This window comes from Argiope bruennichi, chromosome 2 (genome assembly GCF_947563725.1).
Source record: "Argiope bruennichi chromosome 2, qqArgBrue1.1, whole genome shotgun sequence".
Classification (NCBI taxonomy): Eukaryota; Metazoa; Arthropoda; class Arachnida; order Araneae; family Araneidae; genus Argiope; species Argiope bruennichi.
The window spans coordinates 136231993-136249312 of record NC_079152.1 but is presented as its reverse complement, the minus strand read 5'-3'; the positions used below and the strand labels follow the sequence as shown (position 1 = coordinate 136249312).

At 30.0% G+C, this 17320-nt stretch overlaps 1 protein-coding gene across 1 annotated transcript; it reads left to right on the top strand.

Annotated features, from left to right (window-relative positions):
• The first annotated feature begins 2178 nt into the window (after positions 1-2178).
• Positions 2179-16179, top strand: LOC129961883 (dimethylaniline monooxygenase [N-oxide-forming] 2-like). The gene is made up of 3 exons (XM_056075503.1): positions 2179-2296; positions 9521-10164; positions 14650-16179. Exons 2-3 carry the CDS (start codon positions 9526-9528, stop codon positions 15598-15600), a joined length of 1590 nt encoding a protein of 529 aa, XP_055931478.1. The 5' UTR covers positions 2179-2296; positions 9521-9525; the 3' UTR covers positions 15601-16179.
• The last annotated feature ends 1141 nt before the right edge of the window (positions 16180-17320 follow it).

The following is a 17320-nucleotide window of genomic DNA, read 5'->3' as shown; positions in this document are numbered from 1 at the left end:
CTGAGTAATGTTTAACAATTTTGTTCCAAATAAAAATAATACAAATAATAAAGGACAATGTATGTGTGAGTGTATGAACGGTCTACAAGATAGACCATTTAACCTAGAGTTATCAAATTCGGCAAAAAATATACTTTGATGGGTGGGAATGTGTATCTCGGACTACTTTTCATGAAGTTTAATTTAATTGGAAATTGAGCAGGATTTTACAATTTTTTCCGCGATAACTTCAGAAAATATTATTGCCCAAAAATTTTTTTTACTCCTTTTTAAATTTCCAAAAATTTCTTTTTGATGATATTAATTCATTTTTTGTGTAAATACTGAATTCCGACGCTTTTTTTAGAAATATTTTTTGCCTAAATTTCAACAATATATATATTTTATAGTTACACTAAAATTCAAATCGAGCTCCATTGCTTTATCAAATAATCAACGAAGTGAATATGTACTACAAGAAACAACGTGCCATTTTAAATCCATTACCTTTCCGCTAGTTGCCTAATGATATTATGGAATATGATATTATTTTTGCATCATTCGAACTTTTATATAAATGATAAACAGAAAGGGTGTAAAGCTATTAAAATGACGCAATTTTAATGCCTACCATAATTTAATGCTTAAAGATATTTTGTTAAAGGAAAGTTGTACAAAGGAAATTTAAATGAAACTAAACAAAACCTATATTTCCGGCGAACCAACTGGATACCAAAGGCTACTAGTTTAAAAATAAAAATGATTTTTTGTTCTGTCCATCAGCGTGTATATTTTGTTCTACAGGGCAAACAGTTTGATCTAAAAGTATCAGATTTGGTAGAAATATATTTTAGAAAATGGGAATGTGCAAAACTGAATAATTTTTTTGAAATTATAACTAAGTAAAATTGAAACGAAATTTCAACATTTTTCCGTATTGACTTCCGAATATATTATTGTACAATTTTTTTTACACCATTTTAAAATGAAAAGAAATTTTTTTTTGATGATTCAATTTCCTTTTCGTATGATGTTTTTAAAGTAAATGTTAAAATTTAATACATTTTTTAAAATATTTTAATGTTATATTTATAACAATACTTTTTATTGTTGACATTAAAATTGAGCTGTTTTCCTCAAATTTTTGATTAACTAATTATTATTTATTTAATTTATTATTATCTTTCTTACATTGTTAAAAGCCAAGAGATTCTGTCTATCTTATCATATTTTTTGGAAGCATTGGATGAGTGCAATTGGTTTGATCAATTTTTATTGGAATCTATAAACGCATTCCACAAAGACATTACGGAATATACTCACATTTATTCGATGTACTCGCATAATATACGTCAATTACTCCTCTCTATATAACGGTGGAATGCAAATGTTTGAGGAATAAGTCAGTGAAGTTACAATATTGTGTAGGAAAATGTGCAATTAGATGTTATTCAATTTAATGATCTTCTTGTGGTTTTCCATTTGATTTGAAAGTTCGTGAACAAAAAAAAGCCAAACTGTTGAAAAGGCAACTAAGATAAGATTCTTAAATTTCTATCAATATGTAAGGACTGAAGTTTTTTTGCTGATAAAACTATGAAATTAAGTTATGTGTAACAGATTTAATTGAATGAAACAGAATTAAAATTACCGACGAAACAGCTTGTTGTCTAAAATAATTAATGTGATATATTTTTCTGTTGTATTTGAGTGAGAAATCGTTTTAGAATAATTTTTTATACCAAATTTTAAAGTTTAGAAATTCTAAATATTCTATATTCTAAATAATTCTCTTGTAATAATATTCTAAATAATTCTCTTGTAATAATATTCTAAATAATTCTCTTGTAATAATATTCTAAATAATTCTCTTGTTCTAATTTCTTTAAAAGACTGTAAGCATGCTGCCGAAAATTTCACAGTCGGAACAAAGCGACAAAGAAAAGGGAGGCTGCTATCCCTCAAAACTCCGCTGGTGAGGGGGGGGGAGAGGAGCTTATGCGTTTTTAATTCTGATAACTATTGTATTGAACTTTCCTTAAATTACTGAATGAAAGCAATACGCAAAGAAAAAAAACTAATAAAACAAAAGAGGAGCGAATCTACATCCTATTCATATTCTAAAATGCCATATTTCCTCATCTTTTGAGGCCATTTGATGATAAGATAGCATTTCTTATGATAAAATTTGAATAACAATTGTGATAGAAGCTGCAGTCCTCACATTTAATGGCAGGTGGTTGTTCAATAATTGCAGCTTTGCTTAGTTGTACAAAAGAAGAAACTTTATTATTATAAGCAACTAATAATCAATTAGGTAAGTGAAACAGAGTAATTTATACTTTCACCCTGATCTGCGCAATGCTTTATTTTGCCTTAATGTCATTTTTGCTTTAAAAAAATTTCTTTTTAAATAAATTATTCATTTATGTATAAAACTATTTGCTAGCTACATATTTTGTTTTACGCTACTTCGAAAAAGCATTTTAATGAATCCTTTAATTTTGAAATCGAAGATTTTAATTAAAAAAATTAGTTTAAAAGTCAAAATTTGCCATTCATTTTCATGCATTACTTACATTTATTTTAATATTTTTACACAGCTTTTGATGAAAATCATGCACTGTATGATAAATAACCAAGCTTAAGAAAATAGTTACAGTTAATCTGTGTTATGGATGAGTCGTTGCTTCCAGTTATCATTAACTTACTGAGATGTAACATCCAGTAAATGAAATAATACTTTTTATTTTTATTTCTTCAAGGCAGAAAACAGCGAAAAATTATTTCTTTAAGCGTGATCATTGAATTTTTTTTTATTTCATTCTTATTTATTTCCTAACTAACTGTCTTTGGCGATTAGCTTATTCGCATTAATAATGAATAACATAAAATTTCAATTGAATTTTTGTATAAATAACTTAATATTTTCCTCAGCGAAATGTTTTTGAACTTAACGAACTTTAATGATAATGTGACTCATACAATTTAAGAAGTATTGTTTCATATACAATATACTTTCTTGATTTTCTCTCTCTGTATATCTATAATATAAGAGCAGAATCGTTCAACATTGAATTTTTGTTTGCACACATCACAGTTCACGTACTGTATATATCAGAGAATTTTTCAATAAAAATTTCTTCAGATTCAAGTAAAAAATGTCGGCGAACAGTTGCAATAAGAAAACGAAACGTAATTTTAACAAATTGATAAAATAATTTAAAAAAAAAAAAGCGCGAACTTTAAAAAATTTACATTATTGCGTACTTTTAAAGTTTAATGCTGTAAACTTTATTGTCACAGCATTTAACTTTTGACTAAAAGTATGCTTTAAACCAAAACCTATCAATCGCTACTAAAAATAATGATTGTTTGTTGACACCGTACAGGAGACCGTTAAACTTAGAACTGAAGTCCTCACTATTTTAGGACTACCGTCCCTTTTGTCAATTTTTTTTTTCACAATCAAATATTCATCATGTCAAATATTAATTTATTGCTGTATATTATCTATACCTATTCCATCTCCTTTTCTATCTATTAAGAATTGCAAAGTAGAAATAACAATTAATAATAAACGTGAACAAAATTTCCTCTCAACATTGGAAGATTTTAAAATTATTGTTTTCAAAACCATTTTTTAATTTTTAAAAAATTTTGTGCAATTGATTTTTTTTATATTAATTGCACATTTGATTCTTCTTTTTAAACTTTTACAATTAAAACATTATTATAGACACGCAGTAATGAGCGACAAATGGTTCCGTGAAACTATTGCTTATGAAATATTTTATCAAATCAAATATTTTATGCGTAACTTCATATTAATGATCCCTTCACCAAAGTATTTTAAAACTTCATATTTTGAAAGACATGAAATTTGTAGTACTTTAGAAGTTTTACACCCATTTGCGAGCTGTAGACCTTCCTCATTTTCTATCATTTCACTTATTTTTTTAATCTTTAATCTGATACTTGAATGTAACTTAACTTAATTGTACCAATAACTTAATTGTAAGAACACTTCACAATTATTAGGAGAAAAGAGGAAATCTCCAAAAAATGGGTTATAATTATTTCATTAAATTTTAAAATATGAAAACAGGATATTATTTTGATTAGATAATATTTTATGAAAAGTTTCACTGAATGACAGTAGTAAAGTGTTTGGTTACGCCAAGAAATAAATTTTAACGGACGTTCAAAGCTGAAATGATAGCCACCAATAATTTTTAGGAACACATCTAAAACAAAATTGAATCGAGAACGATGTATATTTTTCGAAATCAGTTTCTTGAATGGCAACCAATACAAAGTAAATACTGGGAGACATTTCAAAATACTCTATTACCCTTTGCAATCGGATGGTGCGAAGGGTTAGACCTCCAAGACGGTGAATCATTTTGACGTTTTATTTGTTTATTTATTTCATTTTGATTGTTATAAATACCTGCAAAGTATAAGAAGATGCAAATTAATTAAACGAAGGAATTCAACTTAAAACAATTACACATTTTTTTTTTTGCAATAAACAAGTCTTTGTTTTAAATGAATAATTATGCATTGAATTACTTTTCCGAGTGTAAAGGGTTAATAACAAAGATGAATATATATGTGTGTGCTAGCACTTTACAGATTAAATCGTTTATCCGAAAGCTACGAAATTTGGCACATATATACTTAGGAGAGCGTGAATGTGCATCTTAGAGATTAATAATAAAGATGAACGTGTCTATATTGGCGCTCTACAAATCAAATTATTTGACCTAAAGCTTTTAAATTTTGATACATATATACTTAGGAGGGTGAAAATCGCACTTAGAAGGAATTTTTTTGAAATTTTAATTAATTAAAAATTAAGCAAAATTTAGACATTTCTTCATCATAACTTCGAAAAACATTACAGTTGAAAAATAAATTTTACATCATCTTAAAATAAAAAAAATGCCCTTTTAATTTTGATACGAATTTTATAGTCGTGCAAATTTTTCTTAAGTTTTTTCAATTTTTCAAAAAAATATATTTCTTGCTTAATATCCAAAAATAGATTGCATTGCTGGTCTAAAATTCAAACTCTTTTCATTGTTTCATAAATCGCCTGATTTCCTCCCATTATCCATAAGTAATAAGATAAGTCCAATCCATAAGTAATAAAATAAGCCAGCGATTCTCAACCTGTGGGGCGCGCCCCCTAGGGGGGCGCGAGCACACTAGAAGGGGGGGGGCGAGAATATCCTAGAGAAAATATTATTTAAAAGAGAAAAAGAGGAAATATTATGACTGAAAGGAAAGCACACATACACATAGAAAACAAAATACATTTCGACATATTTGATAACTTATTGAAGTAAAACAACTTACTTAATCAAAACATACTAAATTAAAAAAAAAATTAATAATTATTAGTGACTTCCTTGGGCCTGTCTTGTAGAGCAAAGTTTTTCGAAGGAAGGCTTAATATTAGAAATAGCCAGTCTCAGTTCTCGAATATGCCAACCAAGTACCTCAATTTCATCACAAATAAACTATCGCGAAAATTCTCGGCCTCCTGTCTGTTTTCTTCTAGAAATGGCGATTTCTTCTCTTAATTCATAAACACGTTGCAAAAATTTCCCACGTGATGACCATCTTGCCTCGCAATAAAATAGTAACGCTGAATGTACTGAACCCATGTCTTCACAAAGTGCGGAAAAGATTCTCGATTTCAGGGGTCTCATTTTTACATAATTTACTACGGTTACAACTGTAGTTAACACAATATTCAAACCAGGACTCATTTCTTTCGAAGCCAAAGTTTCTCTGTGGATCATGCAATGTGTGCACTGACGCGATTTTTGTTTTAAAAGTGCTTGTATATCTTGTATATTTTTCGGACATTGAACGAGCACCATCGGTGCCTATTCCGACGCAATTTTTCCATTCTATGTTTGCCTCGTTCATAAAATCATTTAAAATAGCAAATAATGCGAGTGCTGATGTTTTGAGTTCTATTGGTTTGCAGAAAAGTAGTTCTACTACTGACATATTACCAACGTTGGCTCACTTTTACTCTTGTTTTGGCAGTTAATTAAAAATAATTTAAAAACAGAATCCAAAATACTCAATATACATTATTGTTGTATACCTTTTATTGTAGGGGGGGGCGATGAAAGTTATGATTGAAAACTGGGCCACGAATACTGAAAGGTTGAGAAACGCTGAAATAAGCTAAAGGAGAAGTGATCCTATTAAGCATCTGTACTGTTTGCAAGACGAATGAAAAAGTGTCAGAAAGTCAGAAGATGGATAAACTGGATGGTAATAATTTAACCCATAGATACAATTTTTAATAGATCTATGATGACATGGTATTGGTCTCCATAAGGAAAACATTAGCACTCATTGAACGCAGCATACGTAGGACAGTTAAAATAATACGAGTTTAATGTTTGACACTTCGACGGAATCATGATCGTGAAGTTATATCTCAATAATTTAATTGAAATTAAATATAACCAAATCGACGAACCAACTTGTTGCCGAAGATGAATAGTTCAAAATAAAATCAAGAAAAGTCCATCCTGAAAAATGATAATGATATATATATATTTTTTTTTCGTTTAAATGTTTACTAGTTTTAAGTTTTAGTAGTAATAATTATAAGATTCAAAACAAAAAACAAAAAATGATTTTTTTTGTTAATTTATCCAAAAAATGATCAAACCACATTTTCTTTCAAACAACATTATACTTATTTAATTAAAGCTTCGTCTTTATACAAACTGTTTGAATTCGAATGAGAATTCGGACTTTTAACAAGTTATAAGCTAATTTCCTAAGCCTGACTTTTTTTTTTTAAAAAAAAATTACAGATGCATATACTTACATATGAATAACAAAAGATACGATTTAGATGGGATGCTTCAAATTTACGTGATGTCAATGTACGGTTATGTTATTAATATTAAGACTAGGTTATATAATTTATATACGTTATATATTATATATGTTATAGAGTATATAACTGCTATACATTATATAAGTCATATTGGGGTAATTGCGCATATGGTTAAATACACTGTATAACTGAATTCATAAGCTATTAACATTTAGAGCAGTACGAATATATAACACGTACTTTTCTCTTCAAATTTTTATACATTTTTTTGTGAGTTTTACATATTATTCATGCATAATTCATATAGCGAGTTTTACATATTATCGGTGATTTATTGGAAAGAAATATTAATTATTGGGCAGAGAAAAATCTATGTTGCATCCGTCTTTTTTATCTTTTCTAGATAAGCATATCCCACAGAAAACTGAAAGCTCAGTGAAAATTCAAAAATGTTATTTTTATTTTTAAATGCTGATTGAATGTATTTTTTTGTGTGTGATAAGCCTTTCGACACTCGGGCTTATCATGTTATGTTTTTGGAAGGTAGGAAAGATAAATAGATATCAAATGTATTAAATTTCACGCAGATATCTCAATTATATATAATCTCTCGCTAGAAAATCTTATTGGATATCAGTAGGTTAAACAATCAAAGTAACAGAGTAGAAAAACTTCTGATAAAAAAATCACAATAGAAAATTGTTGAAATATCGCACTTGTTTATTTGCATAATTCCGAGGAGCTTCCGCGTTATGTAAGTTTTATGACTGCCGATAAAACAGATTCATTTTGAACAGAAAGAATATTTTGAAATAAGAAGCAACAACAAACAACAAAAATTTTCTGCCTTTTTATTCGGATTAGCATTGCTACTTTCTCATAAACGAAGGATACTTAGATAAAGTATTATAATCATCGAACTCCAGATTTTGACTCATCTTCACAATTCATACTTCCTTGAATCTGAAAAACATGCTTCTGGAATTATGTCTACATGTGAACATGATGATTCAAAATACTTTGAACCAGACAGATGAAATTTTGTATATGGTCCCTACATCAAATCAGCAGATTTTCATCAAATTTTGATTGAAATTCCTTCATAGGAAGTCTATCTGTTCGGTTATCTCATTATAAGTGAACACAATAATTGCCAAATATAAAAAACGAGATAGATAAAATGAACACTCATTTTTAACGAAATCCATTGAGAGGTTTGACCGATTGACGAATGTACTTTCACATGTACGTAAACGCGCTCATTCAAACACGCAAGGTATAAAATTTGATATATGATCTTGTTACTAATACTGTAGTTCTGAATCGAATTTTCATTTCTGTCAGTCGGAAACACGGCATCCGAAGTACATATTCAATTTTCTGTACTATAGTACAAAGAAGAAAACTCTTATGTGTAGGATTCTGAAAATAAAAATCTGAATTCTCGTAGTTTTTGTTGTCTTCCCCAAAGTGTGCAATACGAGTGGGTCATTCTTTCATTAAAGAATATACGAAAAGCATTCTGGGAGACAAAGTGTCAAGAGCTAGATAAATAAAATGTGTGTCCAAAGTGTAAATTTAACATTTAAAATGTAGATACATATCAAATTTTGAATTTAATCTGTCAAAGAATTCATCGTCTGTCGGTCTACCTTTTTCGAATACATGTAAACGCAAGAACTTAAAAGTGCAATGACTTTAATAAATAAACTTTACTATATCGTTTTGTGATTACAGTTGTAGTTTTATGTCAAATTTTTCTTTCAATCAGTTGGGAAAAACACATATGCGATCTTCTGGTACTTGCATATTAACCACATGCTAGTGATTAATCCCCCGCTCCGAAAAAATGCATAAGGTTGCACTCTAGATTCATGACAAAATCGGTATTTTGCAACTATTGCTCGTTAAGGAAATGTAATTATGCACAAATACCGGTTTTTTTTAGCATACAATTCTCATGTGTAGTATTCTAAAAATAAAAATCTGAGCACTCGTGATGCTCTCAGCTTTGCTCAAGTTCCATAATTTTATGCATAAGGGAAGGAAAAATAATACTTTTAATAGAAAATATGCGAGAAAATTTTTGGGAGACCATTCCCACAGATCATTGTATGAGGAGCAAGGTGAAACTAAAGTTCAAGCTGAAAGGAAGGACATTCTTATGGGGACATTGCAGTTACCGAAGCATAAAAATGTTTACAATTTATTTTTACAAGTATTCCCTTATTTTATTTAGAATTCATGAAAAAGTGGATATGTGGATGGCTTAATTATGGGACTTGTCATTCGAAGAAATGAACATATATATATATATATTTTGTGTGTGCTCTCTCTTATGGATAAAATGACAAATGTGTTCATGGATAAAATCGAAAAGCATTTTACAGTAAAAATATATCTGCTGTTTTCTGTCGCTGTCTTCTAGTGCTCTGAAAAAAAGTGCATTATTTTTAAAATTCCAAATTACTTTCCAGAATCATTGCATTCATAGATTACTTTGGGATTAACTAAAATTGTATGTCATCCTTTAATGTCATTATTTTATAATCAAATGAAAGTACATGAAATGATTTTTCATTATGAAGAGTAAGAAATTATAAGAAACGATTTAATAAGAATTATTAACAAAATAATTTGCTTTATTGATTTTTTTTACAGACATTATGGCATCAAGGAACAAAAAGATCGCTGTCATTGGCGCCGGTTTTGTTGGACTGGTTTCGTTAGTTTCTTTGAAAGAAGAGGGAGGTTTCGATCCGATTTGCTTCGAAAAGACTGACAAACCAGGAGGCACTTGGTGTTACAGAGAAGAACCCGAAGAAGGCGTCGGCTCCACAATGTCCACGACCATCATCAATCACAGCAAAGAAATGGGCGCCCTCAGCAATTTTCCCCCGAAGAAAGAGAGCAACAACTTCATGAGGCATCACGAATTTTATGAGTACTTAATGGATTTCGCTAATTCGAAAGATGTATTAAAATACATCCGATACAACATCGAGGTGTTAGAAGTGAAAAGGACTGATGATTATGAAGAAACCGGTCGATGGACGGTTACAGTGAAAAACAGACTGTCGGGGGAAGCATCGACCGATGTGTACGACGGCGTTTTGGTTTGCGTCGGTCACATTAACCGACCCAAAATGCCCTCCTACCCTGGCCAGGCCTTGTTCAAGGGGAGAATCATGCACACCCACAGCTTGAAGAGAGTCGAACCTTTCAAGGACAAGAGGATCGTCGTCGTCGGCATGGGATGTTCTGGTTTGGATGCCGCTGTGGAAACCAGCAACGTAGCAAAGCAAGTAAGTACGAATGCAAAAATAATCCCATTTATACATGCACATTAGGATAGAACGAAAATGGCCTTAATTTTTTTTTTTTTTTTAGATTTTAGTTTGGTAATAGTAAGGAAAAGTTGCCTTTTAGGTCCAAAAACAATATTTAAAAATTTGGTTGCAATTCAGCAATATTTCGAGGTGCCGAAAAAAAAGCTTAAAGTTTGTAAAAAAATTGAAAAATTATAAACTTTGATAAAATATTTCTATGAATTTTTCGTTCATGTAATGTTACAAAAGATGATTTCAAATACATATATAAGCATTACAATTGGAAAAAAAATTATTAATTACAAAGTATAATAATAAAAAAAATATTTTTTATGTCCAATTTTGTGTTTCTTACTTCTGTATCCTTAATGATTACAAATATTACAGCTGCAAAATGTTTGTTTCTATTTCATTGCCACATAAACAGTTCATAATCAGTTTTTTTTTTTTAATTTTGGCATATTCACACGTGAGTACATTTTTGCTCATGTAAATCCTTTTCTTGTGATTGAACCACAAACATTTTGAGCCGATTCGGCCACTAGTCTCACAGCTCTCTCCACTACTTGCATGTGACAAGGAAGCCAGGGAAAGTCGATAACCGAGTCCGCTATACTATTTGGTTCCGCTACAGATGCCTTCTGTGTAAAGTTTTAATATTAAACCGCACAGACACTTGATAATTGTATCGCTTCCTGTGTATTTGATGGATCTGGTTGACTTGTCTCTTTTTATAAAGAACACTGTGGTTCTTCAGCGTTGGCACTGCCGCCAGTAATCGTTTCTGATGCACTAGCATTTTTTGCCCGTTCTTGATTACACTTAACTACTCTCTGTAGTTCTTTACTCTTTCTCGCTTCTTTCTTCCTCAAAGCGCTTGTGGTAGCAGTATCAATATTACCAATAAACATTTTCCTGTTAGAGCATTGATCGTTTAGAATCTTTTATTCCATAATTGGCACTTTTTTTTTTATACAAGTCAGCAATATCAAATAAACGTCTAGCTTCTTCTCTAAATTCTGTGAGGTTGAAATTAAACTTATCTGAGCATTTTCTGCTTTTAGACTTTAATAAATTCCTGTATTTATCCTGTATTTTATCACTTGTGAAATTCTTTTGCTAGAAGCGACGGGAATAGAAGCTCTTGACCATATTTGTTCTATTATGAGAACTAAAATGTCACATATTTCGCTTACAGAAGGATCCTTCTCTGAAGCAATTTGGAGGTTATGTCTAATATAACAATAGCACTAGATTCTTCAGTTGTGTGTTCAACTTCAAGTAAATCACTAAATTTCCCCAAAATAGAAAACTCCGATATTTGCCTTGTCTTTACTCATTTAGATTGAGCCATTTTTACTCACAGCAAAGCACACAAATACAAACTAACAAATCAGTTACGTTAATAAGTTATACAATAAACGGAGGGGAGACACCAACTCAACTGGTTTCAAAGCTACTAATTTGAAACCTTGTCACCGGACGCGGACAAATCTTTGCCTTACCTCAATAACAACTGCTCCGGCGACGACTCCGTGCCATACCAGTGCAATAGTAAAACTGTTTTTATACTTTTATTCATATTACAATGCCTAATGAAAGCTTTTTTTTATTTCATAATCGAGGCACGTAAAAATCTTTAAAAAGTTGCAAAAAGTGTGTTTTTATGAAACTTTAAAATCCTTGCGGCATCTCAAGATATCCTCTAATATTTTTTATAATTTTTACTTATCTTATCTATACCAAAAGGCAACTTTTCCACGCTATTACAAATTAAAAATCAAAAGTTGATTATTTCGTAAAAATATTTTTAAATGTAGCAAAAATTTCAATTTTATGAAACTTTAACTTTCTTGCGTCCTATTCCAATTTAATGTCCTACTCCAATATTTTTCATATTTATAATTTATCTTATCTACACCAAAAGACAACTTATAGCGCTATTACAAATTAAAAATCAAAAATGGATTTTTTTCTTTCCACCCTAATGTACATGTTTAAGTTGTCACGTTAGTAACAGAACTTCCCAGTTTTCTTTTACCAGACTCACAATTCCTGCAGAAACACTCCGCAAATTAATGGATGGATTCGTAAAGTAAAGGTCGTTATCGCACTAAAAAATAATTTCATCTCATATTTTTTAGTAGTTGAGGCATCTGCAGGATAAGCAAAGTCCAAAAGTGTCAAATACTTTTCAATACACAATGCATATCAAGTTATACAATACTATAATTCCAATGTTAGTGCTAATAGAGTGAATAACGTCAAAAATTTTATTGATATACATGATGCTTAATTTACTATAATTAGATTTATAAATATGCATTGGTAATCAGCATATTTTTAGCTTTTATACACTTCAATATAATTACTTAAAAATACAAGATTTTTTTTTAGAAGAAATATCACTTTGGAAGAAAATACGCATCATTTCATTTTTTTAGAGAGAAACTGAAACTTTTGAAACTTAACGATACTCAGCTGGAATATTAACGATATACCTGGATTTGAAATTATGAAAGATGTCCCTATGCGCAATTAAAGATTATTTACTATAAATGCTCATATTTTCGCCACTATTCAAATTATTTACTTCGAATTTCAATATAATACACGCTTATTATATTGTTACATATTTTTTATGTTTTGTATAACTTGATTAAAATCTTCGTATGTTAAAAGCAAAAAAAGAATGCTCAGATATTTTTAAAATTAAAATTTTAAAAGACATGTAACTAATGTTATTTCAGAAGCCTTACTCCATTCTATTTGTTGTGCTATGCATTTCATTAATTTTCTGTCTTTTTGTGCATTCACTTGTATCATAGGAAATTGCAACAGTGTTTAAACATAAAAACTTTTTTTTTTGAAAACTTTCATCATTTCTTGATTCTGAAGTACACTAAAGAATCGGAAAAAAAAACTTGTACATCTACCTAATATCAAGTAGAGCTCCCATAAACACGCTGGAAGCAATCCACGTCATGAATTCCGCAGAGCAATGCACACATCTATAGGAGTGCAATGTGGCGAAGATCTCTTCTGAAAAGAACGTTGTAAGGTATTATAGAAATATTCATAATGTTCATATCTGGCTAATTAGGTGACCAGTGGAGTGTATAAAGTCAAAGGAGTATTCGAGTCATTCGGTAAATATCGATGCGTGGTGTATCGCATTGTCTTGTTGGAATTGTATAAATCCTTCTGAATGAATAGGTATGAATGGGTGCAGATGAATGGACAGGATGTTTGTGTATCTGTCACTTGTCACATTCATCTCTTGACATACAGGGGTTCCATATCACGCTGACTGTAAACGCCCCCAGAAGCTTCTCAAGATTGGACAGTCCTCTGATGACATGTAAAGTCCATAGATTCAGGAAATTATCTCTATACAATACACATCCAACCATCCAAAGTAATTGGAAACGAGATTCGTATTCGATTTCGTACACGTATTTCGATTCATTAACAATCCAATAATGGTGTTGGCAACCCCTGACAAAACATAAAGGTATAATTTTCATATCTTGATCATTAAGAATGGTAAAAAAATCCAGAAATGAAATATTAGTAACAACAATAAAAACGATTTATTTTCACTTCAACATTGTGATATATTGTTGTAAAATATGTTTAAGCTATGTTTAAAATGAAATAAAAATTGAAAAAGTATAAACCAAAAAATCTGTATCACTGAAAAGAATTTAAAAAAAATTAATTTGATATAAAAATCACTTTTGTACTGAAATATTTTTGGAAGTTATGATTGAAGATGTCGAAATTTCACTTAATTTTCGATTGAGTATAATTATCTTCTTATTTAAACTTAAGTGAAATTAGATTTGAGCATTAGTAAACATTTTTAAAAATTCTCTCTGATGTGCACATTTGTATCCTGCAAAATATGCTTGTGCCAAGTTTGGTAGCTCTAGGTCAGATGCCAATTCTAGCTCAGACGACAGAGCTCCAACATGCACAAATGCCTACACATTCATCTTTACAATTGGAAGATATAGAGATGAGTGACATTATTCATAGAAATTAAACAATGTTTTTCGCTTTTTAATGTTTTCAGAATGAATTCTGTTAGATTAGCAACATTTCTTAGAAAATATTTTCTGTTTGCAGATGAATATATGTAAATAAAAAATTATAATTTTTTTCATCTTTAAGAAACTAATAAGAACTTAATTAGTTCATAAAATTCAAGCACTGTGAATTGTAAAATTAATACAATGATTATTAAACATAATTCAAAATATATAATTTGTTTTCATTAATTATTCGTTTTCATATTATTATAAGTTTAAATGCTTTCGTAAATTTTAAGCAAAAGTTTTCTGAAGAATATTAATTAATAGAGTGTTAAACATTGTTAACTAAAATAATTCCACTTAAGTGAAATAACATTCGAGTGTCTTTTTGTTAGGGAAATTAATTTTTTTTTTTAAATTTCAGGTATATATAAGTACTCGACCTGGAGCACATGTTATTAACCGTGTTGGAAAACATGGTTTACCATATGACACATTAGTGATTCGACCATATCTATACCAGTTATTAGACATTTTACCTTATGGAGTTTTCAACTGGCTTTTTGAGTCTGTATATCTCGATTTACAGTTTAGTCAGAAAATATTCGCTGTCAAGCCAAATCATAGGGTATTTTCAAAGGATCCAATTTTGAATGACCACTTGGGATCGAAATTACTTTCTGGTTCCGTAATACAAAAGCCGAATATTCAACGTTTTACAGAAAATGGTGTCGTTTTCGAAGGTGACGAAGTGACCACCGAGTGTGATGTCGTCATCATGGCCACTGGGTACACGTGGAAATTCCCTTTCCTGGAGGAAGGCATTGTGGTGAAAGACGACCGGATCAACCTCTACAAGTGCATGTTCCCAGCCCATCTGCCTCATGCAACGTTGGCAATCATGGGCTTCATTCTTCCTTTTGGACCTGGGTTTCCTGCCGGAGAGTTGCAGGCCAGATGGGTGACTCAAATCTTCGCAGGTAAATGCAAACTTCCGTCTGAAGAAGTAATGACGGAGGACATTAAAAGAAAACATGACTACAATTTATCAAGATATGAACAAAGTAATAAAACTCCCATTAGAGTGGATTATATACAGTATTGCGATGAAATAGCTTCTCAATTTGGTGCAAAACCTAATCTCCTCAAGATGCTCTTCACAGACCCAAAATTATTTCTGAAAATCATTTTTGGTCCGAGCGTTTCTTACCAGTATCGGTTACAAGGTCCTCATACCTGGGAAGGAGCCAGAGAAGCCATTATGACGACCATGGACAGAGTTGTGTGGCCCATGACAAAAAGAAAGGCAGAAGAAGTCTACGAAAGTTTTTTTGAAAGATTAATAAAAACATTGTTATTACTTTTTGTACCTTGAAAAAAATATATTATTTAAAAAAATTGCTTGAAAATTGCTTTCAAAAATTCAGCATAAAATTTAATATAATCAAGATATTTCATACTTTCTGATGTAAGAGATTCCTGCGTAAAAATAACAGAAGATAAAAAGAAAGCATGTAAGAAAAGAAATAATAGTTACGATTGAATGTAAGACGAAGGAGGAAATGCCAAAGTGGAAAAGACAAACACTCATTGCTAAATATGGCATATAATATATTACATAATATTCATTCATATCCAACTCTTCTGATACAAAATATGAACTATATTGAATGACTTTGTATTTAAAACTATGTCTTGTTTATTTTCTAGTTTCTCGTCTGATATTGATATCCCTATGTGTACAAAAATTTTATAATACTCCAAGGTTTGCAGAATCATGGATTTTAAAAGCTCATTTATGTTAGTTCTTTTTTCAAATAGATTCATAATTAAATCAACTATCGGTTATGATACGGGTAGTAACAAAGTATCCATCTTAAATGTGCTACTTATTTAAAAAAAACAAGAAAAACTGTGATACCTTTTGTTTTAAATAAAAATGATGAGTATTGGATTTTTTTATTTGTTTTATTTTGATTATCATTACTAATTTGTGCATTAAATTATTTTCATGTCATTTACAAGCTATGTAACTATAACATAGTAACAATCCTTACGCTCTGCAGATGAAATTTATCATTGTATCAATTTCCAAAATTCTGAATTTCTTCCAAATTTCGAAGAATAGCTTTTCGAGTGTAATCAAGCATACGAACATGACAATTTAAAACTGCAGATAACAGAACAGAGAAAAAAAAACAGAAAACAGAGATACAGCTTAACTACTAAAAACAGAGAAAAATAAATAAAATTGAGTTGTGAAATTGTGTGACACGTCACTGAGATATAGACTCTTAAGAACAACGGCGAAATTTCCACGAGACAGCAACAGCTTTTTTTTCCACGAAATTTTTATTCCACAAAAATTAAACCAATAGTTATCGATGTGGACGATGATATCTCTGGCGCGGAAAAACATAAATATCTGTTTTTTCTGAATTTCAATTCGCTAGAGACGCGAAACGATACCATGGTATACGAATTCTTAAAAACCTTTTTGATAGCGGACTACGTTCGAAGCAATATTTTTGAAAAATTGGATTTTTTAAAAACTATTTATGGTTTTTAGATGTATTGTCATTTATAAACACTATATATACAAAAAAATTATTTGGAAATATAATATATTTTGAGAAATAGGAAAATTTGTAGTAAATTTTAATGATATTTAACCTAAACGGTTAACACTCTAGACAAAATTGTAATGCAGGTATCCTATTTTTCTTTGTACACAAGTTATAGAATATAATGATGAATGAAATGAACCAAAATCTAAGAAACATTTTGAGATGCAAAGAAATTATGGGTAAAAATGTATGCATATATACATTTTTTCCATAAATTTACAACTCAATTTTTCTAAAAACACCTATAAATAAAAATGTATTTCACCAACAATAAAACTTTTGGTTCATTTCATTGCCCACAGTATTTAAAACACACGCTGAAATTTTTATGTAAATACCTCTATTAGTTTTTGAGATATCATGTTAACGGTGGAAAAATTTTATAAAAATTAAAGTTTAAGAAAATTGAAGTTAAAGAAATATTTTAGCTAAAAAATTGTTTAAAATTATCCTGGGTGATAGATCAGA

Coding starts and splice junctions, on each gene's coding strand:
- LOC129961883 (XM_056075503.1), top strand. CDS start 9,526: ATGGCATCAAGGAACAAAAAGATCGCTGTCATTGGCGCCGGTTTTGTT. Junction 10,165..14,649: donor CCAGCAACGTAGCAAAGCAA/GTAAGTACGAAT, acceptor TTTAAATTTCAG/GTATATATAAGTACTCGACC.